At 35.6% G+C, this 21,661-nt stretch overlaps 5 protein-coding genes across 5 annotated transcripts; 2 read left to right on the top strand and 3 right to left on the bottom strand.

Moving 5' to 3' along the window:
* The first annotated feature begins 2,623 nt into the window (after positions 1 to 2,623).
* On the top strand, positions 2,624 to 5,266 carry LOC18611785 (G-type lectin S-receptor-like serine/threonine-protein kinase LECRK3). Its single transcript, XM_018116106.2, has one exon. It carries the CDS (start codon positions 2,817 to 2,819, stop codon positions 5,148 to 5,150), a length of 2,334 nt encoding a protein of 777 aa, XP_017971595.2. The 5' UTR covers positions 2,624 to 2,816; the 3' UTR covers positions 5,151 to 5,266.
* Positions 5,267 to 8,820: 3,554 nt separating this feature from the next.
* Positions 8,821 to 11,396, top strand: LOC18611784 (G-type lectin S-receptor-like serine/threonine-protein kinase LECRK3). The gene has a single exon (XM_007048217.3). The coding sequence runs from the start codon at positions 8,864 to 8,866 to the stop codon at positions 11,195 to 11,197; it is 2,334 nt and encodes a 777-aa protein (XP_007048279.3). The 5' UTR covers positions 8,821 to 8,863; the 3' UTR covers positions 11,198 to 11,396.
* Positions 11,397 to 12,279: 883 nt separating this feature from the next.
* Positions 12,280 to 14,529, bottom strand: LOC18611783 (uncharacterized). The gene is made up of 3 exons (XM_007048216.3): positions 14,261 to 14,529; positions 14,064 to 14,152; positions 12,280 to 12,810 (listed from the first exon to the last, which is right to left on the bottom strand). The coding sequence occupies exons 1-3, from the start codon at positions 14,421 to 14,423 to the stop codon at positions 12,682 to 12,684; spliced, it is 381 nt and encodes a 126-aa protein (XP_007048278.3). The 5' UTR covers positions 14,424 to 14,529; the 3' UTR covers positions 12,280 to 12,681.
* Positions 14,530 to 14,922: 393 nt separating this feature from the next.
* LOC18611782 (G-type lectin S-receptor-like serine/threonine-protein kinase LECRK1) lies at positions 14,923 to 17,598 on the bottom strand. The gene has a single exon (XM_007048215.3). It carries the CDS (start codon positions 17,550 to 17,552, stop codon positions 15,135 to 15,137), a length of 2,418 nt encoding a protein of 805 aa, XP_007048277.3. The 5' UTR covers positions 17,553 to 17,598; the 3' UTR covers positions 14,923 to 15,134.
* Positions 17,599 to 18,510: 912 nt separating this feature from the next.
* Positions 18,511 to 21,156, bottom strand: LOC18611781 (G-type lectin S-receptor-like serine/threonine-protein kinase LECRK1). Its single transcript, XM_018114708.2, has one exon. It carries the CDS (start codon positions 20,966 to 20,968, stop codon positions 18,563 to 18,565), a length of 2,406 nt encoding a protein of 801 aa, XP_017970197.2. The 5' UTR covers positions 20,969 to 21,156; the 3' UTR covers positions 18,511 to 18,562.
* Positions 21,157 to 21,661: the final 505 nt, after the last annotated feature.

Genomic DNA, 21,661 nt, shown 5'->3' with positions numbered 1-21,661 from the left:
ATATAACTTTTTTTTTCTATTTCAAATGGGGAAAGATATTATTAAATATGGAGTTTTTTTAAAGTTTTAAATAATATAGAGTTATTTACACATTTGATACATGAACTATATATTAACTTGATATAGTATAAATTTCATTTAAATTTACATTTTGTATATTTCAGGGATAAATTATTATTAGGAAAATGCTTCTTGATTCTACAATTCTTTGTTATACATTTCGTTCTTCTTGATAAGATAAAATTTCATTGGTTCAATATTAGACATTGACTTGTCATACGTGCGTTTTAACAAAACAATTGGCGGTAGAGAAACTCCATAGACAGAGAGAGGGCTATGTAGTAGCTAGCTCCGGTACGAAAACGTGTTATGAGGGTCACCTTGTTAGTTAGAATTGATGGAACAAACCTATTGAATGTTACAACTTGCATTGGAATAATCTTTGCTGAACCCCAAGACTTTGAATTGGTGCTGCTCTGTAAGTCATGTGCGTTGAATTGGTGATTCTTTTCTTTTACTGATTCTTAGTACGAATTTTGATTCTGTGGGTGGTTCTGTTTTTTGTGTTTGACAAGATCACCTCTGCCTGTTTGATTGAGGTTTGCTAACCTCTTTTTGTTTGATGGGGATGTACATGCTATTTTTCTGGGGAAGGCAGGGGTTGGTATTGTTGCTACAGAATTGAGTTTTTGTGATTGTGCAGCTTTTCCTGGAAGTTTTCTCCTCCTTCTGGATGTAGCTTTGTTACTGTATGAATGAATTCTGCTTTTCAAAAAAAGTCATGTGCGTCAAAGCCTGGCATCGACCCTTTTGATGAAGATTGAAAGTAACAATAGTAATATTGACTGTTCAATGAAAACATGTATCCATTCATGACTTTATTATTTACTAAAATTTCAGAGATATTTTAGGAATATGATCCTAATATATATAATAATTTATACCCTAATAACATTTGGTCACTACTAAATTCTTTAATATTAGTGTGGAGTTTTGCTAAAACAATTTACAAGCAAACAATTTTTTTTTAAAAAAAAATTAGGGATCAAAATATAATTAAAAGTAGCAATCAATCAAATTAACAAAAGCAAAAACAAAAGTAAAAAAAATCCAATTTGAGAGGAAAGTTTTTATTATTATTACTACTATTTTTGGAATAAAGTAGAAATCTTTGCTAAATCCCCAGACTTTGAATTAGTGCTGTTCTATCAGACGAAATGAAAGCGTGTTCCTAAAGTTAAGTTTCATCATGATAAACAATCTTTTCTTTTAGATTCAAATAATAATGTTGACTGCATTTAATTCTGACATTTCTCTGAATATTGTTGTCGAAATATAGTACTTCCTCTATTCAATTTCTTTGTTCTTGTTTTAAGCACTTTTTTTCCTTAAACTAACTCAATTTTGATACATAATTAATTATAGGAAGATTGTGTATATTTAAATTTCATAAAAATAAAATTAAAAGTTTTGAATTTAAAGCACTCTTTTTCTTGAAGATTAATTTTTCATAATAATAACAATAATGATGATGATTGAGTTTATTTTAATGAATAAAAAAATAAAACCGAAACAACTAATAAATGAGGGTTTGAACAAAAAATTAAGAATGGGATAGTACTACTTCAAGAGCAACATTCACACAAAACACCAATTTTTTTTTAAATGCATACTTTAAAATCATGAATGTATTGAATATTGAGGACTAATATATATCAAGATTTCAAAGTCAACTAAAAAAAATTATTGTGGATGAATAATTTGAAAATAATATATAGGCACATCCAATAATATTATTATCTTCAAATCCAAATTAAAGGGTTAATACCAAGTACCAACTAGACTAGCAACCAAATCAGAATTGGGGTTTTCTGAAGTTTCCAATAAGATTCACTCTTGCAACTATTCAAAAAGTTGTCGAACAAAAACTAACAGATTGAGAAGGAAAGATGAGGGCTCCACTCGCCAATTCATTCAATCTTCTATATTTTGAATGCTTCAAATTGCACTATAATCTATATTATTGTAAATCTATTGGTCTTAGTCACGCTGTTATTGTTGTTATTGTTACTATATTACTTTAACCCGATGGTTCTACGTTCTTTCTTTTAATAAAAAAAAATGAAAAACCATTAGTGCTCCTTTTGACATGCATGTTCCCTTTTTTTTTTTTCATTTCACTTTAAAAATGTTCTCTTTTGTTTTTTTCCTTTTGGCTTGTTTCTAGAAAAGAAAATGAAGTTTCTGATTAATTTTCTTATGAGAGGTAGGTATATTAGATGCTTTAGAATAGTTTTATATTTCTGATTATAGGTAATAATAGTATAATAGCGATGGAGTTGAGCCAGAATAGGTGGCAAACCTTGACTATTCCAATGATAATGGCATTAATCAATGGTCATGGTCCTTGGCATTGACACATGCATGCCAGTTTCCATATAAAAATGTAAAAGCTACGCCTGAATAGAAAGGAGTAAGGATTCCAAAAGGTACTTAAAGATGATTCGTCGCCCTTCACATCTAATGCAGATTTCATTAATCTTTTATACCCTACACTGTATAGTAATAACCTCAAAAGATAGAAAATATATACACTGGCATCAATTGACTTGTCTACGAAGACATTTCAGACTGAAATGGTTAACAAAGTAATCCTATTTCTCATTGTTTACTCATTCCCACCGAAATCCTTGACTTGTCTCCAAAAAAACTTTTCATCCTACCAAAAAGAATTCCTTGAATCCATATTTAATTAATCTTGTGCAACTCAATGCTCATAAAACCAGAGAAAGGATATCTCTCTAACTCATGTAGCCATGGCCGCCATTTTTTTACTTCTCCTGTCCATCGTTTTAACTGCAGTAGCTCAACCAAGGAATTCCAACATAACTCTAGGCTCATCGCTAACACCCACAGGCCAATCCACATGGCTATCCCCTTCTGGCCTTTATGCCTTTGGATTTTACCAGCAAGCTGCTAAGGGCTATGCTGTAGGAATTTTTCTTGCTGGCGTTCCCCAAAGGACAGTGGTTTGGACAGCCAACCGAGATGATCCTCCTGTTCCAAGCACTGCTAGCTTGAATCTTACGACTGATGGAAGGCTCATTCTGCAATCACCGCAAGGACGAGAGTTATACATCACCGATTCTTCTGAAAAAGTTGCCACAGCTTCGATGCTTGATACTGGCAATTTTGTTGTATACAATTCTGATCAGAAAGTAATGTGGCAGAGCTTCGATCATCCTACCACTACCATTCTACAAGGACAACGTCTCTTAGCTGGGGTAGAGCTGTTCTCTAGCGTCTCAGAAACTGACCAGTCAACAGGAATATTTCGTCTTAAGATGCAGAATGATGGAAACCTTGTGCAGTACCCTGTGGAAACTCCAGGCACAGCGAGCTATTCTTATTGGGCATCTGGTACAGATGGTAGAGGAGATAATGTGAGCCTGAATCTTGATAAAGGTGGACATCTATACCTGCTTAATTCCACCGGCTTCAAAATAAAGGATATATTTGAAGGAGGAAATGATACAAATAGAACAATTTATCTGATGAAAATTGATTCGGATGGTATCTTCCGACTCTATTCTTACGAATTCAATCAGAATGGGAATCAATCAACTATATGGTCATCTACGTATGACAAATGTGACCCCAAGGGTCTGTGCGGGCTTAATAGCTATTGCGTTACTGAAGATAAAGAAGCTGATTGTAAATGTCTTCCAGGATTTGCTCCAGTTATAGAGGGCAATTTTAGTGCTGGCTGTGAAAGGAATTTCTCCACCGAGAGCTGCAAAAGCGATACAGGGAGAATCCAGTACACCATTCAGGCAGTTGAGAATACTGTGTGGGAAGATTCTGGATATTCTGTTCTGCCTTTAAAAACCAAAGAAGACTGCGAGAGAGCATGTTTCGAGGATTGCACCTGTGAAGCTGCCATGTTTAGAGATACGGAGTGCAAGATGCAAAGGCTTCCTCTGAGATATGGAAGAAGGAATCTTCGTGATTCAAACGTAGCTTTGATCAAGGTAGGTATATCCAGTGAATCAAGAAAACACGATGTGTCTAAAGAACGAAAGGAAAAACCTAGAATGGACATTCTAGTTATTGGAGTTTCACTGACTGGTTTTGCAATCACTGTGCTGGTAATTTCTGGGGCTTTGATTTATAGGAGGCATGTTTTCAGATACAAAAGGTTTTCTACTCATAGCGACATAAGATTGTGCGAGAATGTTGCTCCGATATCGTTTAGTTTTGAAGAAATTGAGCAGATGACTCATAATTTCAAGGAAGAAATTGGAAAAGGAGCATTCGGGACAGTTTACAAAGGGACCACAATGTTGGATAATGGGGTGAAGGTCGTTGCAGTGAAGAAATTAGACAAAGTATCAAATCAAGGGGAACGAGAGTTTCAAAACGAGATGAAAATTATTGGCAGAACTCATCATCGAAATTTAGTTCGACTAATCGGATATTGCCACGAAGGAGCTAATAGGCTGTTGGTCTATGAGTACATGGTCAATGGATCACTTGCTGATGTGCTCTTTACACCTGAAAAACGACCTTGCTGGAATGAGAGGGTGGAAATTGCTCGCAACATAGCAAGAGGTCTCCTCTATCTTCATGAAGAGTGCGATACCCAAATAATCCATTGTGACATCAAATCTCAAAATATACTACTGGATGAACAGGGGAATGCAAAAATATCTGATTTTGGTTTGGCCAAGCTGCTAAAGCCAGACCAAACCAAAACCTTCACTGGGATCAGAGGAACAAGGGGGTATGTTGCACCAGAGTGGCACAGGAAACTGCCAGTGACAGTCAAAGCAGATGTTTACAGCTTTGGAGTCGTAGTATTGGAGATCATATGTTGTCGGCGGAGTGTGAATTGGAGCCTTCCCGAGGAAGAAGCCGTCCTCGAAGAATGGGTCTACGATTGTTTTCAGGGTGGTGAACTACGGAAACTAGTAGGGGATGATGAAGAGGTTGACGAGAAACAATTGGAAAGGATGGTGAGAGTCGGATTATGGTGTATTTTAGATGAGCCAACACTTCGCCCTTCCATGAAGAAGGTTCTGTTGATGTTGGAAGGGACAGTTGCCATTCCAGTACCTCCCAGCCCAACCTCTTTTTTTAGTGCTATTTAATTGTGTCTTGCTGTTGAGATTTTTGAATGGGATTGCGTAATTATAGGTAACTTGTCCTCTCTGTATTAAATGAATTGTCTATCAGACATTGATCAAAGTATTGCTTCTTGCCACAAGTTGTATTAATAAAGAATTCTTGTGATTGACTATAATTGACATTCCGGTTCTGTAGTTTAATACTGCATCATACCTTAGTTCAATGCTAATATAATGTAAACTTACAGTAAAATTATCTGTTATGCAATATGAGTCAAATTTATGAGAAACTTAGCAGCAAGTTTTTGCTTTTGTTTATATGTATAGCTACTTAGACATTCATTTCTATCTCGAGTATAATTATATGTAGTCAAGCAGAGAATTTCAAGTTTTGTCATATTAGGATCAACACTTGCGTAAAATAACAAGAGCACCTTTGAATACTGAAAGGTACAGAAGGGTTGATAATATTAGAAAGGAACATCGAAATTGTTGTATTATTATAAATTAGGATGGTGCCTGTAGCTATACTACGAAAAAGATCACAGAAAATATTAATTATGTTAAAATTGATTTTAATTTGATACCTTTAAAAGAGTTTGTAGAGAAAGTAATATTGTATTAGTCAACTGCATGAATGTCCGATTTTTACTGATAGAGGAAAAAATAAATTGGTATTAATTGAAAATAATTATTTGCTCTGATTTTTATTACGGAAAACTTGCACCTACAAATATGATTATAAAACAGTAAAATATTAAGAAATGAGATAGTATATAACATGTACTATTGGCATATTAAGATAAACAGTTGTATAATATAAGACAACCGTATAATATAAAAATTCTATCAATATAAAATAGTTACTAATTTATAATAATATATCTTTTATATATAAAATGAATGGCTAAAAAATGTCTAAATACTATGGATTCAGGTTCATGCAGAATAAGAGAATATAAACAAAAATAATATTAAATTGCAATTGATAAATATTAAATGAATCTATATTCTAAATATTAAAAATTAAAAATTATTGTTTTCAAGTATTTTTTTACTAAACTAAATAAAAATAAAAAACCCTTCAAATGTAAAAAAACAATGCAACTTTGATATAAGGTGTTAAAAAAAATTAATTCAATTGAGAATGACAATCAATTGACTCAATTAGTTATCCTATTTAAAACATAATTTATCCAAAAAAGACAATAATTCTATTAAAGATTATTAGATGTATAATAAACTATTAAGAAATGAAAAAGTATATAACCTATACTATTAATAGATTAAAATAAACAGTTGTAGAATATAAGGCAACGGTATAATATAAAGATCTTATTAATATAAAATAGTTAGTAATTTCTAGTATTATATATTTTCTATATATAAAATGAATGGCTAACAGTTATCAAATTCAATTGATATATTTATTCAATGATGATTGTGTGCTATGTATATTGAAAAATGAGTAGATCTTTTTTATTTTTTTATTTTGTTCAATGAATTGAATGGATGTTTATTAAAATTTAAACATTCATGTACAAAAAAGATGTCTATATACTATAGATTCAGGTTGATGCAAAATAAGAGAATATAGACGAAAAATAATATTAAATTGTAATTGATAAATATTAAATGAATCTATCTTATAAGCATTAAAAGTTAGAAATTATTGTTTTCAAATACTTTTTACTAAAATAAATAAAAGTAAGAAAGAAAGAAAAACCCTTCAAATGTCCAAAGCAATGCAGTTTTGACGTAAGGTATAAAAAAATTAATTTAATTAAGAATGACAAATGTCAATTAATTAACCCAACCAATTACCTTACTTTTGTATTATGAATTGGATAGATATTTATTAAAATTTAAACATTTAAGTATAAAAGAAATATCTATATATTATAGATTCATATTCATGTAAAATAAGAGAATATAGACAAAAAATAATATTAAATTATAATTTATAAATATTAAATGAATCTATCTTCTAAGCATTAAAAGTTAAAAATTATTATTTTAAGTATTTTTTATTAAAATAAATAAAAGTAAAAAAAAAACCTTTCAAATGTCAAAAACAATTTATTTTTGACATAAGATGTAAAAAAATTAATTCAATAGAAAATGAAAGGTCAAAAAAAATAAAAAACAGTTCTAATTGAATGACACTTGTTATTCAATTGAAGACTCAATTAAAAAAAATAAAAAAAAATTAAAACATCTTACTTTTATATATATTATAGATATATTACTCTAAAGAGGTTACCTCTCCCTGAAAAGGAAAGTAAAAGTGCATAGTAATTAATTACACGACCTAGGCAAGGCAGGTAATTTGTCATTTCCTGGTGGAAAATTGCAATGCACTTTGTTTTTCCACTACATTAGTTATGGCGAATTTTCATTGGAAAGCTTTTGATGCACGGCCTGCCTTTGTTTTAGGTGTTCTTAGAAAAAGAGTAAAATAGATAGTTATTTGAGGGGTGTTTTTTCTTTTCCCTCTGTAATGAATAGTCACTGCCTAAAAACTCAAAATTAGACAAAAGAAAAAAAAAAGAAAAGGAATTCTCACAGAAACAAAACTGTTAAGTGCAATGTTATGCATTCCCTTACGTCTATTCATAAATTGAAAAAAAGTTCTTTTGAAAGGTTCCTTATAAAATTTATACCCTTAAAGTAGCTTGAGATTAACAATGATATTTTGGTTGTATGGTTAATAAAACTCATTTTTTTTATTAAAAAAAGAAGATAATTTACTGTTAATATTAATATCATATTTTGCTATTTTATTATGCAACATGATAATATTTTTTTTGGTGAAGAAAAAAAGGATGCAAAAATCGAAGCAGTTTCGTTCGTCAAAATCCGATAATAGGACTACTAAATCCGCTCGTTCTTCACTTCTTAAGGGAAAGAATGTTAGTAGAAATCTTTGCTAAATCCCAAGACTTTGAATTGGTGGTGCTCTATCAGACTGGAAATTAAGTTTCCTCATGGCAAACAGTCTTTTCATTTAGATTCAAAATAATAATTATGACTGTACTCGTACATTTAATTCTGATATTTCTCTAAATATTGTTGTGGAAAATCATACTTCCTGCATGCAATTTGTTTGTTTTTCGTGTTAAGTACGTTTTATCTTAAATTTTGATATATAACTATTTATCGAAAGATTGTGTATATTTCAATTTTGGTAGAAATAATAATTAAAAGTTTTGAATTTAAAGCTCTTCAAAATATTGAATATTGAGGACTAATATATCCAGATTTCAAAGTCAATTAAGACATAATAATAACAAAAAGGACAAAAGGTTATCGTTGATGAGTAATTTGAAAAGAAAGGGCACAGTCGACATTATTATCTTCAAATCAAATAAAAAGGGTTCATACCAAGTACCAACTGGGACCATGCATAACCCCCGTCAGGACCTAACACTTGACTAGCAACAACTTACACTTGGGGTTCACCCAAGTTTCCAATAACATTTCCTCTTGCAACTATTCAACAAGTTGAGCAAAGAAGTGGAACAATAACAAACGGATCGAGGAGGAAAGATGAGGGCTCCACCCTCCAATTCATTCAATGTTCAATATTTTGACTATTCCAATGATAATGGCATTAGTCAATGGTGATGGTCCCTCGACTTTGACACCTCTATGCAACCTACCCCATATAATATTTAACTTTGTATATCTCAAAGCTCGTAAAACCAGAGAAAGGATAACTCTCTAACTCATTAGCCATGGCCACCATTTTATTACTTCTTCTTTCCATCATGTCAACTGCAGTAGCTCAAACAAGGAATACCAACATAACTCTAGGCTCATCGCTAACACCCACAGGCCAATCTACATGGCTATCCCCTTCTGGCCTATATGCCTTTGGATTTTACCAGCAAGCTGCCAAGAGCTATGCTGTCGGAATTTTTCTTGCTGGAGTTCCCCAAAGGACAGTGGTTTGGACAGCCAACCGAGATGATCCTCCAGTTAAAAGCACAGCTAGGTTGCTTCTTACGACTGATGGAAGGCTCATTCTGCAATCACCGCAGGGACGAGAAGTATACATCATTGATTCTTCTGAAAAAATTGCCACAGCTTCCATGCTTAATACTGGTAATTTTGTTGTATACAATTCTGACCAGAAAGTAATATGGCAGAGCTTCGATCATCCTACCACTACCATTCTACAAGGACAACGTCTCTTAGCTGGGGTAGAGCTGTTCTCTAGCGTCTCAGAAACTGACCAGTCAACAGGAATATTTCGTCTTAAGATGCAGAATGATGGAAACCTTGTGCAGTACCCTGTGGAAACTCCAGACACAGCAAGCTATGCTTATTGGGCATCTGGTACAGATGGTAGAGGAGATAATGTGAGCCTGAATCTTGATAAAGATGGACATCTATACCTGCTCAATTCCACAGGCTTCAACATAAAGGATATTTTTGAAGGAGGATATGATAAAAATGGAACAATTTATCTGATGAAAATTGATTCGGATGGTATCTTCCGACTCTATTCTTACGAATTCAATCAGAATGGGAATCAATCAGTTTTATGGTCATCTACTTCTGACAAGTGTGATCCCAAGGGTCTATGTGGGTTTAATAGCTATTGCGTCAATGAAGATAAAGAAGCTGATTGTAGATGTCTTCCAGGATTTGCTCCAGTTATAGAGGGCAATTTTAGTGCTGGCTGTGAAAGGAATTTCTCCACCGAGAGCTGCAAAAGTGAGGAAGGGAGAATCCAGTACACCATTCAGGCAGTTGAGAATACTGTGTGGGAAGATTCTGGATATTCTGTTCTGTCGTTAACAACCAAAGAAGACTGCGAGACCGCATGTTCCGAGGATTGCACCTGTGAAGCTGCCATGTTTAAAGATACGGAGTGCAAGATGCAGAGGCTTCCTCTGAGATTTGGGAGAAGGAATCTTCGTGATTCAAACGTAGCTTTGATCAAGGTAGGTCTATCCAGTGAATCAAGAAAACATGATGTGTCTAAAGAACGAATGGAAAAACTTCGAATGGACATTCTAATTATAGGTGTTTCACTGATTGGTTTTGCAATCATTGTGTTGGTAATTTCTGGGGCTTTCATTTATAGGAGTCATGTTTTCAGGTACAAACGGTTTTCTACTCATAGCGGCATAAGATTGTGCGAAAATGTTGCTCCGATATCGTTTAGTTTTGAAGAAATTGAGCAGATGACTCATAATTTCAAGGAAGAAATTGGAAAAGGAGCATTCGGAACAGTTTACAAAGGGACCGCAATGTTGGATAATGGCGTGAAGGTCGTTGCAGTGAAGAAATTGGACAAAGTATCAAATCAAGGGGAACGAGAGTTTCAAAACGAGATGAAAATTATTGGCAGAACTCATCATCGAAATTTAGTTCGACTAATCGGATATTGCCACGAAGGAGCTAATAGGCTGTTGGTCTATGAGTACATGGTCAATGGATCACTAGCTGATGTGCTCTTTACACCTGAAAAACGACCTTGCTGGAATGAGAGGGTGGAAATTGCTCGCAACATAGCAAGAGGTCTCCTCTATCTTCATGAAGAGTGCGATACCCAAATAATCCATTGTGACATCAAATCCCAAAATATTCTAATGGATGAACAGGGGAATGCGAAAATATCTGATTTTGGTTTGGCCAAGCTGCTAAAGCCAGACCAATCCAAAACTTTCACTGGGATCAGAGGAACAAGGGGGTATGTTGCACCAGAGTGGCACATGAAACTGCCAATTACAGTCAAAGCAGATGTTTACAGCTTTGGAGTCGTAGTATTGGAGATCATATGTTGTCGGCGCAGTGTGAATTGGAGCCTTCTTGAGGAAGAAGCCGTCCTTGAAGAATGGGTCTACAATTGTTTTCAGGGTGGTGAACTACGGAAACTAGTAGGGGATGATGAAGAGGTAGACGAGAAACAATTGGAAAGGATGGTGAGAGTCGGACTATGGTGTATTTTGGACGAGCCGACACTCCGCCCTTCCATGAAGAAGGTTCTATTGATGTTAGAAGGGACAGTTGACATCCCAGTGCCGCCCAGCCCTACTTCCTTTTTTAGTGCTATTTAACTGTCATGCTGTTGAGAAGGATTGAGGAATTATAGGCATACCTTTTTCCTCTTTCTCTGTATCAAATGAATTGTATATCATCCATCATCTCTAATAATTCTTGTTCTAACATAGACCAAGGGATGCTTCTTGCCACATGTTGTATTAATAAAAAGTTCTTGTGACCGTGTATAAATGACATCCCCTTTCTTTTGTTTAATACTGTGTCAAGATTTTAGTTCAGTGCTAATATAACTTAAACTTACAGTAAAATTATCTGTTATGCAATGTAAATTAAATTTATTGGAAACTTAGCAGCAAGTTTTTTCTTTTGTTTATATGTGTAGCTACTTAGACATTCCTTTCTATCTCCAGTCTAATTAAATCTAGACAAGTAGAGAATTTCAAGTTGTGTCACATTATGATCAACACGTGAGTAAAATAACAAAAGTACCTTAGAATACTGAGGAGACTCGTAAACTAAAATATACTGTATCAAAAGGTAGAGAAGGGTTGATAAATATCAGAAAGGAACAAAGAAATTGTTCTATTATTATAAACATGTTACCCTACTGAGGCAAGTATACGTGGAAAGGAAAACACGAGTGTATAGGAATTAATTACACAACCTAGGCAAGGCGGGTAATTTGCCTTCCTGATGAAAATTACGATGAACTTTGTTTTCCAACTACGTACATTAATCAATTATAAACTTTCTAATTTCTCACGGAAAGATTATTATACTTTCTCAAGAGTCTTGTTTTGTCGTAATAAGAGAAATAAGATTCATATGGAAGCAGAGGCATATGTCCTACAAATTGTTTAGGAAATAATAATAGAAATAAGTTTCATTTGGAGAGGCAGTTGGCATCATCTCCTGGCCTAGCTCATTTTCTACTTGCTACATAAACATCTAATTCTGTCAAGATGTTGGAAGCAGAATTCATCTGAGTAATTTCTGCCTATTTATAAGTTCTCTAACTTGTAAATGCTATATATTACATAAGCCTACCTTCATTTCCAAGGGCTTTTAATTGAAGATTGCTGTAACATTCACCAGAAGATGTTATGCAAAATGAATACAATTTATGGGAACCTTAGCCTCAAGATCAAATAAACAGTAGATAACAACTTTCATTTTCTCTCATTTGTAAGTACAACGTGTGCCTCTGTACTAGTTAAGATGCATGAAACAAGTTGTAACTATGATCAACAATTCTGTAGACAACAGTAGGTCTGGTTATCCGAATCTCCTCAACAACAATCATGCAACAAAACTGCAACTACTATAACCGGATCAAGTGGTAACTGTTTTACAAGTGAAATGTGACAAAAGGCCCCACCTTTTAAATGCCCCAATTACTTGCAAGGATTTTCAGGAGAATGATCCCAATATGCACTTCATTTTGTTAGCATCATGTTGCATGAAGGAAGCAACAATTATCATCAATGGCTAGAAACAGCATCTTACAATAATTAGCACTTGACACTGTGTCTCTCCATAGCTAGCACTTGGATGCTTTGTTTAAAGCATCAAATACGCTCTGTAGGGTTATCTCCTCCACAATCACCACCTTGTCTCGTGATTTAGAGCCAGAACCTATTGAAACCTGCCTTCTTTTGACCCCCAAAACCTGCCATTTGAGAAGAAATAAAAGTTCTAAAATTTCATTGCATTAACTATTTTCTAACAAAATGGAAAAACAGGGAATAATAAAAAGGGGGCACGGGAGGGAGCATTGAAGAGAAAAATACTTCAAGAAGAATACTACATAAAGCTTTTAGCTAATATTATTGACGTAACTCCAGATTTCAATCACAACCGTCAACTTAGATAAAAATTGCTCTTAATATCCACTCCAGTCCACAAACAGACAACTTATTATATTTTGTTAAGGTCTTGTTACTAGGTGAAATATGCATCGTAAAAGAAACAAAGGCACATTCTCTAAGAATGGATTAGTCGGAGTTCAATTTAAAGAACATAGAGAATGAATTTTTAGCAGTTCACTACTACCAAAGAAAAAAAAGATATATACCTTTTATAATCATATGAGCCATAAACATTAACATTTACAAACTATTTTTGCCCCAGAAGAAAAAAAGCTCTCAATCACAATCATCTGTGACTTCAAAGGAACATCTCCTGGCAATTTGGGCAGATTTGATGGATCTCAATTAGCCAAAGCAGTTCAGGTCCAGATTCTTTTTTCATGCATGCTCTATTTGGTCTTATTCTAACTTGCTTCAGTCTTAACACTTCCTAACCATATTTCCAGACACACAGGTTGTCTAAAATCCTTTCTCTAGATCAAAACTTACACCTGTGCAGATTTGATGCACAGGCCACGTGACACATGGGACTACTACATCCATCCATACATTGAATAATTCAGAAGCAAAAAGTTATTCATCTTTCCTATCATTGGTAAATTTTGCAGGACCATGGCAAAGAAGAAAGATTATGGCGGAAGCCTAATTCAGCTAGAAAGTTATAGGTAAAATCCTTCAATCTTGTGGTGCAAGATGACATGTCAGGCTAATGTTCCTAGAAGAGAAAGCAGATTTAGAATTCGACCCACAGACACATTCCCTGTAACGGCATAGCTCTTTTTCCCAGAATTTTAGCTACGGAGAACAAGCAGAAGGGAATCGATTCTAACAAGCGGGTGGCGCACATATAAGAAAGATTGGCAGGCACAGTTCAAGGTCTCACAATACATTGATTTATTTTCTTATGATAAGAATTCAACCTCACCAAATTATCACCATAACAATGTACTCGTAGTAGCCACCTAGTTAGAAAATGGTTCTCCTCTTCAAGTGAAATCAATAGAGATAAGAATTAATAAAGGCGAAACATAGAGGGAAGAAAAAAAGAACAGACCAAGCTAATATAATCAAGAAGCGCCGCGTTAGCTTCACCGTCTTTGGCAGGCGCGTCTATCTGGACCCCTACAGCGTCGTCGCTGAAATCTGGACTCACCACCAAAAAAAAAAGTACTATTAAGGTAAAAAATAGGGAAGAAGAATGATAGTAGAAATAAAAAAAGGAATGTTAAAAGAAAAAGAAAGTTACTGGACCGGTGATGGAGGGCGATTTGGCGCCGGGCTTGGCGTGGATGGTGATGGCAACAGACGAGGGAGGAACCGGGCGGATGGACGATGGGAATTTGGGGTCGTTTTTAGAGGACTGAGTTGGCTCCGCCTTCTCGGCCTTGGCTTTTCCCTTCTTGGCTGGAGCCATGGATAAAAGTCGAAAATTACTCAGGTCAGCAGCCTAACACCTTGGTGGGGTGGGTGGGAGAGCCGCGAGCTTGCCGCGGTAGGTTGCACAATGATTACGATAAACAAAAAAATCTTTTATTAATATAACTATAGCTGAAACCGGGTCAAGTATTAAAACCTTTATCCGATCCAAATTGAACCCGGATTGTGGGCTGGATGAGGCCGCACAAGACATGGACATGGTCCATATGGACAAATCTATATAATTGTTTATCATTAATTGCATAAAATCCAAATGACCAAATTCGCATTTTAACACAAAATGATTCTGTTAAACCATGAAATAGTTCAATCCAAGAGGTATATCAATAGTTATATTTGATTCATTGAGGTTGTCAATCCATCACAAAACAATATTGTCTTAGGCTATTGAATGATTCTTTTTCTATGTTTATGTGTTGATTGATTAAGCTTGATAATTATAGATATTATTTTGGAGTGAATCTGGGAAGTGAGCATAATTAAAAATCCACTGATCTTAACTTTATAAATTTAGAATGATTTGATTTAAGTTGTTTTACAGTTTTACAATTGAAAGTTACATAACTCACTCATGCACTCTGCATTTATTATGACAAGGAAAGGAAAATACATGGAGCAATCCTAGGTACATCTAATAATAAGTACATGGAGCAAACTCACGGAGATGATTGTTGCCTGTTTACTGGAGTCACATGGAGGAAGCGGATGGACATGGAGGAATAGATATATCAGTTATCCCCTCCAACATCATCACTACACTCTTTATGGAAGGACGGAGAGCTGGTTCATCTTGAATACACCAAAGTGCCACCATCACCATTTTTTCCAAGTTTTTCTTATCCACCTCTTCACCAAGCACAAGTTTATCCAACTCTTTCTCAACAAAACATCTGTAGACCCAGTTGGACAGAATAATTTCCTCCGTTTTTGAAACAGTGGTGTCCAAGTTCCTTCTGCAACAGACAATTTCCAGTAGCACTATTCCAAAACTGTAAATATCAGCCTTCACTGATATTGGAGTGTTTTTCTGCCATTCTGGCGCCATGTATCCTCTAGTTCCTCTTACACCTGTGAAGGTCCTTGTTTGATCTCCCATCAAAAATTTTGCCAGCCCGAAGTCAGATATTTTAGCCGTCCAAGTATCATCCATCAGTATGTTCTGAGGCTTTATATCGCAATGGATGATGGGGCTCTCACACTCTTCATGTAAATAGAGGATTCCTCTAGCAACATCCAGGGCTATTCTTATTCTTTCATTCCAATCTGGGCGCATTGTTGTCTTGAAAATTAGGTCTGCAAGGGAGCCATTGCCCATGTATTCATAAACCAAAAGCCTCTTAGAATCCTCAGCACAATAACCGAGGAGTCGAACTAAGTTCCTATGGTGAGTTCTCCCAATCGCTCGCATTTCTGCTTGGAACTCTCTTTCACCTTCTTCCACTAACTTCTCCAGTCTCTTCACAGCTATTGACTTTCGACCTTTGTATAAAGTCCCTTTGTAGACAGCTCCAAATGATCCCTTACCCAACTCTTCCCTAAAACCATATGTTGCTCTCCGGAGTTCATTGTATGAAAATAATATCAAAGTGAGCTCCTCATTTAGGCCCAAATTTCCATTTTCCAACAGCATTTTGTATCTTAGAACTCGAAATTTATAAATGAATAAACCAGAGATTGAAAGCAAAACACATGAACATGCAACAAGACTGAAAGTTAGAAGAAGCAATTGCACCATCGTTTCTTTCCGTTTGATTGTGATCATCGTCGGCTTAATTAGTTCAAGGGGTATACTGTTGTTCTCTGCTTCAAGACTTCTCACCCCCACCTTCAAGAAAGCTGTCGAAAACGAATCTCGGTCAGGATCTCGTAGCATATACTTCAGTGGAAGCTTTTGTTTCTTGCAAACTCCACTCTCAAACTGTGCTGCCTCACAATTACAGTCTTCCAAACACGTTCTGCTGCATTCATCTTTGGACATTTTCTCTTTACTGTAAAATACATCAGTATTCCATACTAAATTTTCCATTGGAATGATGTTATAAAAGCCTTCATTCGCCTTCCCTCCTTTACAGTGTGCTTCAGAATAATTTCTCGTGCAGCCAAGGGTGCGCTGATAAGGATCAATAAAATCGGTCCCGGGAAGGCATACACAGTAAGGTTGGTAATCATTGAATGTGCAGAAGCTATTGAAACCACAAAAACCTTTAACTCGGCATGAATTCTTCAACGCACGAAACCTAGGAAAAGTTTGGAGTCTATCACTTCGATCAAACAGATGAGTATATAACCGGAAATTTCCATCAACATCAAGCCTTGCACTATAAACGATACTGCTATTGTCCTTTCCATCGTCAGAGTCTCCCTCGGCGAAAAATGAAACGCCAAGTGGCCGGGAGATGGACAAATCACTGTTGTTGATGAGTTGTAGGAAGCCTGTCGTTGAGTTAAGATAAAGGTGAAACGAGCCAATCCCATTGGTTTGACTGCTCCAATAGGCATTTTCAGGAATATATGCGTCGTTTGATGGGTATAGCACAAGGTTCCCATCGCCTTGCATTATGAGATGAAACCTTCCAGTTGAGTGGTTATTTTCTGATAAACTGGAGATCAACTGACCATCTGTGGATAGATTCTGACCACCTAAAATGGTATCTGTAGGATTCTTGAAACTCTCCCAAATGACATGCCCATCATTGTTGTAGAGTACGAAATTGCCTGAATCTAACATGGAGGCAGAGGAGGCTGAGTCTGTTTTATTAGCAATAACTTTCTTCTCTCCGCTCTCAGTTGTCAAAAGAAGCTCACCTTTCTCATTCAATAACAGCGTAGCATTTGAAGCGACCGGCGGATCATCACGATTTGCTGTCCATACGACTCTGTTGGAGCTCGTGCCCTTGCCGACCAACCAAACTCCAACAGAAAAGCCACTGCCTTGATTGTAAAAACCAAATGCAAAGCGGCCAGAAGGCGAAGCCCATGATGTGGGCTCGGTGACGGGTTTGAGTGAAGAGCCCAGTCCTATGATGGTAGGATGCTTTTCCTCAACTCGTCTAGCCAAGCATACGGAAGAAAGGAGTAAGAGAAGAGCCGGTACTACTGAAGCCATGAGGAGAGGTGGAACTGAAAACTATTCAACTAAATGAAAATAATGCATATCGTAATGCGTAGTCTAGGTTTGGAAGGCAAAGTTTTCCATGGACAACATTGTTTACTGGGTCTCCGTTGACTCATTCCAATATCAAGTCTTTGTCCCCATTTCATTGCAAATTGGTCAACAAACTAACAAAGATGTGGACTTATTCTCCACGTAATACTAGCCCTACGAACAACCCTATCTGGGCCCAAGAATTAAATTATTTTACACTTTAAATAAATATTATAAACCTAAAAAAGTACTAATCATTAACCGAAATGTAATCTTTCATAATATAATTTTTTATGCCTACTTTTCCTCGCTTGACTGGCTTTTTATCGAAATTTATTGGATTTGAGTTAATATTTCTTAATTGCTTATGTCTTTCTTTGAACACGAAAAGACTTTAGGATGCAGAGATGGAAATGAAAGTCATCAATTTTATTTTGAAAAAATACTTAAAGAAAGGTAGGGGGGAGGAACTGCAAAATAAAAAGGTTAGAGAGGGTGCTTTATCCACATTTAAAAAAAAAAAAAATTATGCGTATTGTAAATCTAAGACTTATCTCACTGTAAAATCTGTGAAACTTGTGCTTTTTTTCTTTTTTTTCCTATTATAACTAATTACAGTAAATTCTAATCTTAGTTGATTGAGTTAATTAGGCTTATAAATATTCACAAGAGTTAATTTGTTTTTTTTTTAAATCTAGGGACTAGTAAGTACTGTATATATAATATCATTTTAGACATTTTTTTAAGAAAAGAAAAAACCATGGATTATGTTTTAATTAATAAATATCAAAAATTTTATTTTTAAAATATCCTAATATAATTTATACTTTTTATTGATATTAATTAAAACTTCTAAAGATATCAATACATGCTTCGTGCAGACATTTTTGAGGTATATAAAAAAAAAAACACAGAATCGTTGAAGGAATGCACAAACGACAGTACAATAATTAGCAGGGTAAAAGATACCACTAATAAGTAACATGGGAAAGTGATGGAAATGGAGGAACTGGTACATCCATTTTTCCTTCCAGCATCAAGGTCACATTCTTCACCAAAGGACGCAAAGTTGGATCATCTTGAATGCACCAAAGTCCCACCTTCACAAATCTTTCTAGCATTCTCAAGTCCACTTCTTCACCTCCCACAAGCTGATTCAACTCTCCAGCAGCAAGGCAATTGTATACCCAAGTTGAGAGAAGTATCTCATCTGCATTTGAAACTTCTACATCTATGCTACTCCTGCAGCATATTATCTCCAAGAGTATGACTCCAAAACTGTATACATCAGCTTTTACTGATAGAGAGGCATTCCTCTGCCATTCAGGTGCCAAGTGCCCTGCTGTCCCTATGATCCCAGAAATGCTTGTTTGATTAGGCCTCAATAGCTTTGCCAATCCGAAATCTGAAATTTTCGCAGTCATAGAATCATCCAAGAGTATGTTTTGGGGCTTGATGTTACAATGGATTATACAGACCTCACACTCTTCATGCAAATAAAGGATGCCTTTAGCCACGTCCAACGCAATTCTGGCTCTCTCTTTCCAATTTGGGCTTTCACTGGTGTTGAAAAGAAAATTTGCCAGTGAGCCATTGCTCAAATATTCATAAACAAGAAGCTTCCTTGAACCTTCCACACAAAAACCAAGCAAACGAACCAAGTTCCGGTGGTTAGTTCTTCCAATGACTGCCATCTCAGTTCGAAACTCTCTTTCTCCTTCCTTAACTTTTTCCAATTTCTTAACAGCAACAGTTTTACTATCCTTATCCCCTGGCAAAATTCCTTTATAAACCACTCCAAATGAACCTCTACCTAACTCATCTTTGAAACCATCCGTTGCTTTATCTAGCTCACTGAAAGAGAATGATCGTAGTGTAAACTGCTCGGTAAATCCTGAATTTTTATTTTCTAAAAGCTTTCTGTAACTTTGCATTCGATGCCTGTATATCAAGAAGCTAGATATCGCAATCACAAAACACAAGCATGAAACGGAACCCAAACTTAAGCCCATAGTTGAAATTAGGCGTTGGTTTCCTTCATCGATTAATGTTGGACTTTGAGGTGGGGGGATGGTTGGGGTGCTCCCCAGGATCAGCTTGATGAAGGCTGTGGTTGATATATCTCCTCTTCTTTTACCATAAATGAGCGGTAGACTATACCTGGTGCAGGAGCCGCTGGACCTGGAATAGAGAGCTCCCCCACAATAACAATCCTCCTCGCAAGCTTTTTTACAGTCTTCCTCATTCATATTCATCAGAGAATAGCCACTACCCTCCCAATCCATATTTTCTAAAGTAGTGAAATTGTAATGCATCACTAGATCTTTTCTTGCCTCGCAACCATCTAGAGTGAAATTCTGAGAACAGCCCAGGAATTTCCTGTTCTCGTTGATAAAAGTGAAACCAGGATAGCAATAGCACTCAACATCGTTATTCCTGCTGGAACAGTAGCTATTCAAGCCACAGTTGCCCTTAACATCACATAGATCATTCAAATTCTGCCACTCCTTCGTCCCATTTGAACTGATATTACTTTCAAATTGGTGTGAGTATATTCTGAAAACTCCGTCAGGGTCAAGAGTTGCCCTATAGATAATCACCGTTTTGTCCCCAATTTGAGAGCTATCTGCCAAAACCCTTTCTCCGGGATATGCATACAGGAGTAGACGGCCTCTTTCATTGAGATATAACCTCGACAAAGAACTACCGTAAGTATTAGTGGCCCAGTACGCGTCTCTAGTATCAACTGCAGCAGAACGTACATAGGCTACAAGGTTTCCATCACCCTGCATTATGAGATAATATTGGCCAGTTGAGTGGTTTGATCTTGACACACTGGAAGTCAAATTATAATTAGTGGATAAATTCTGGCCTCCTAAGATTGTGTCAGTTGGGGAATCAAAGCTTTCCCAAACAACAGACCTATTCTGGAAGAAAACGAAATTTCCGGTGTCAAGCATAGAAGCTGAATCAACAGATTCTCTCACATCAACAATAAGATTTTCTTTACCATTCTCAGTCTGAAGAAGCAAACCACCTTGTCCTGTAAACACTAAAGTAGCATTCGAGGAGACAGGCGGATCACCTCGATTCGCAGTCCAGACAATGGTGTTTTCAGGCTGACCAACAAGCCATATTCCAACCGAAAACCCAGAGCCTTGCGGATAGAAACCAAATTCAAAATGCCCTGAAGATGAGGCCCATGAACTAGGGTGTTTTCTGGGATAGAGAAAAGAACCTGGTTTTATTATGTTGGTCTCGTTTTCTTGAGCTATCACCTGTAAAGAAAGTAGAAGGAATAGCAAGAGAATAGGTGACGCATGAGCCATGAGAAAGTTTGGGTGTAAGAGAAAGAGAAGAAGGGAGCCCTTTTGCATTGGGGAAACTATAACATATCCGGCTGTAAATGAAGCTTGCGATCTTGATTTTGATCAACAGAGAAACATAACCAAAGTTCAATCGATTATCAAGATGACTACTAATTGCAAAACAACCAAATATTGTTTACTTTTCTACCTTGTTATTTACATAATCTCATTCCAATACCCTGACTTCCAAGTCGTTTCCAATTTCTTGAATATTTAATTTGCCATGATCGGATCACATCCCTATATCTCTATTTGGTTTGGGCAAAAAGGTGAAAAGACAAGATTGAAAGAAAATTAACAAAAATTTTTTTTGCAAAAACTTGAAATTTTTTACTAGCGTATTAAATGCCCAAAAATAATTTAGATAACCAAGAATGTAATTTAATTATAATTATTAATAAAAATAGCTCTACACTAATTTTAGTCATTCCTTTTCATCAATCTCTTGTTTTTTTTTTCATTTTAATGAAAAATTTATTTTTTTATATATTTGGAGAAGAGAGGTTTTCCATTTTTTTTAGATGTCGTTTCAACGTTCTTTTTCTTAAAACTAGATCATGACCCATGCGTTGCACACATATCTCTTTTTATCTATTTTTTTCTCTCTTTCTATCTCTTTTTTTTTTTTTTTTTTTTTTCCTATGCCCTCCGCATATGGTTACAGGAGGAAGCCCCTTAGAGCTTCTTTTTAAGTATGTTATA

The sequence above is a fragment of the Theobroma cacao genome, chromosome 1, assembly GCF_053813885.1.
Source record: "Theobroma cacao isolate CCN51 chromosome 1, ASM5381388v1, whole genome shotgun sequence".
Taxonomy (NCBI): Eukaryota; Viridiplantae; Streptophyta; class Magnoliopsida; order Malvales; family Malvaceae; genus Theobroma; species Theobroma cacao.
This window is presented reverse-complemented; position numbering and strand designations above follow the sequence as displayed.

Bases quoted from the DNA above. Each gene is read 5' to 3' on its own strand.
- LOC18611785 (XM_018116106.2), top strand. From the start codon at position 2,817: ATGGCCGCCATTTTTTTACTTCTCCTGTCCATCGTTTTAACTGCAGTA.
- LOC18611784 (XM_007048217.3), top strand. From the start codon at position 8,864: ATGGCCACCATTTTATTACTTCTTCTTTCCATCATGTCAACTGCAGTA.
- LOC18611783 (XM_007048216.3), bottom strand. From the start codon at position 14,423: ATGGCTCCAGCCAAGAAGGGAAAAGCCAAGGCCGAGAAGGCGGAGCCA. The intron at 14,153-14,260 runs GTCCAGTAACTT...TGGTGAGTCCAG, and splicing joins CAAATCGCCCTCCATCACCG to ATTTCAGCGACGACGCTGTA. The intron at 12,811-14,063 runs GTCTGTTCTTTT...CTCAAATGGCAG, and splicing joins TTCTTGATTATATTAGCTTG to GTTTTGGGGGTCAAAAGAAG.
- LOC18611782 (XM_007048215.3), bottom strand. From the start codon at position 17,552: ATGGCTTCAGTAGTACCGGCTCTTCTCTTACTCCTTTCTTCCGTATGC.
- LOC18611781 (XM_018114708.2), bottom strand. From the start codon at position 20,968: ATGCAAAAGGGCTCCCTTCTTCTCTTTCTCTTACACCCAAACTTTCTC.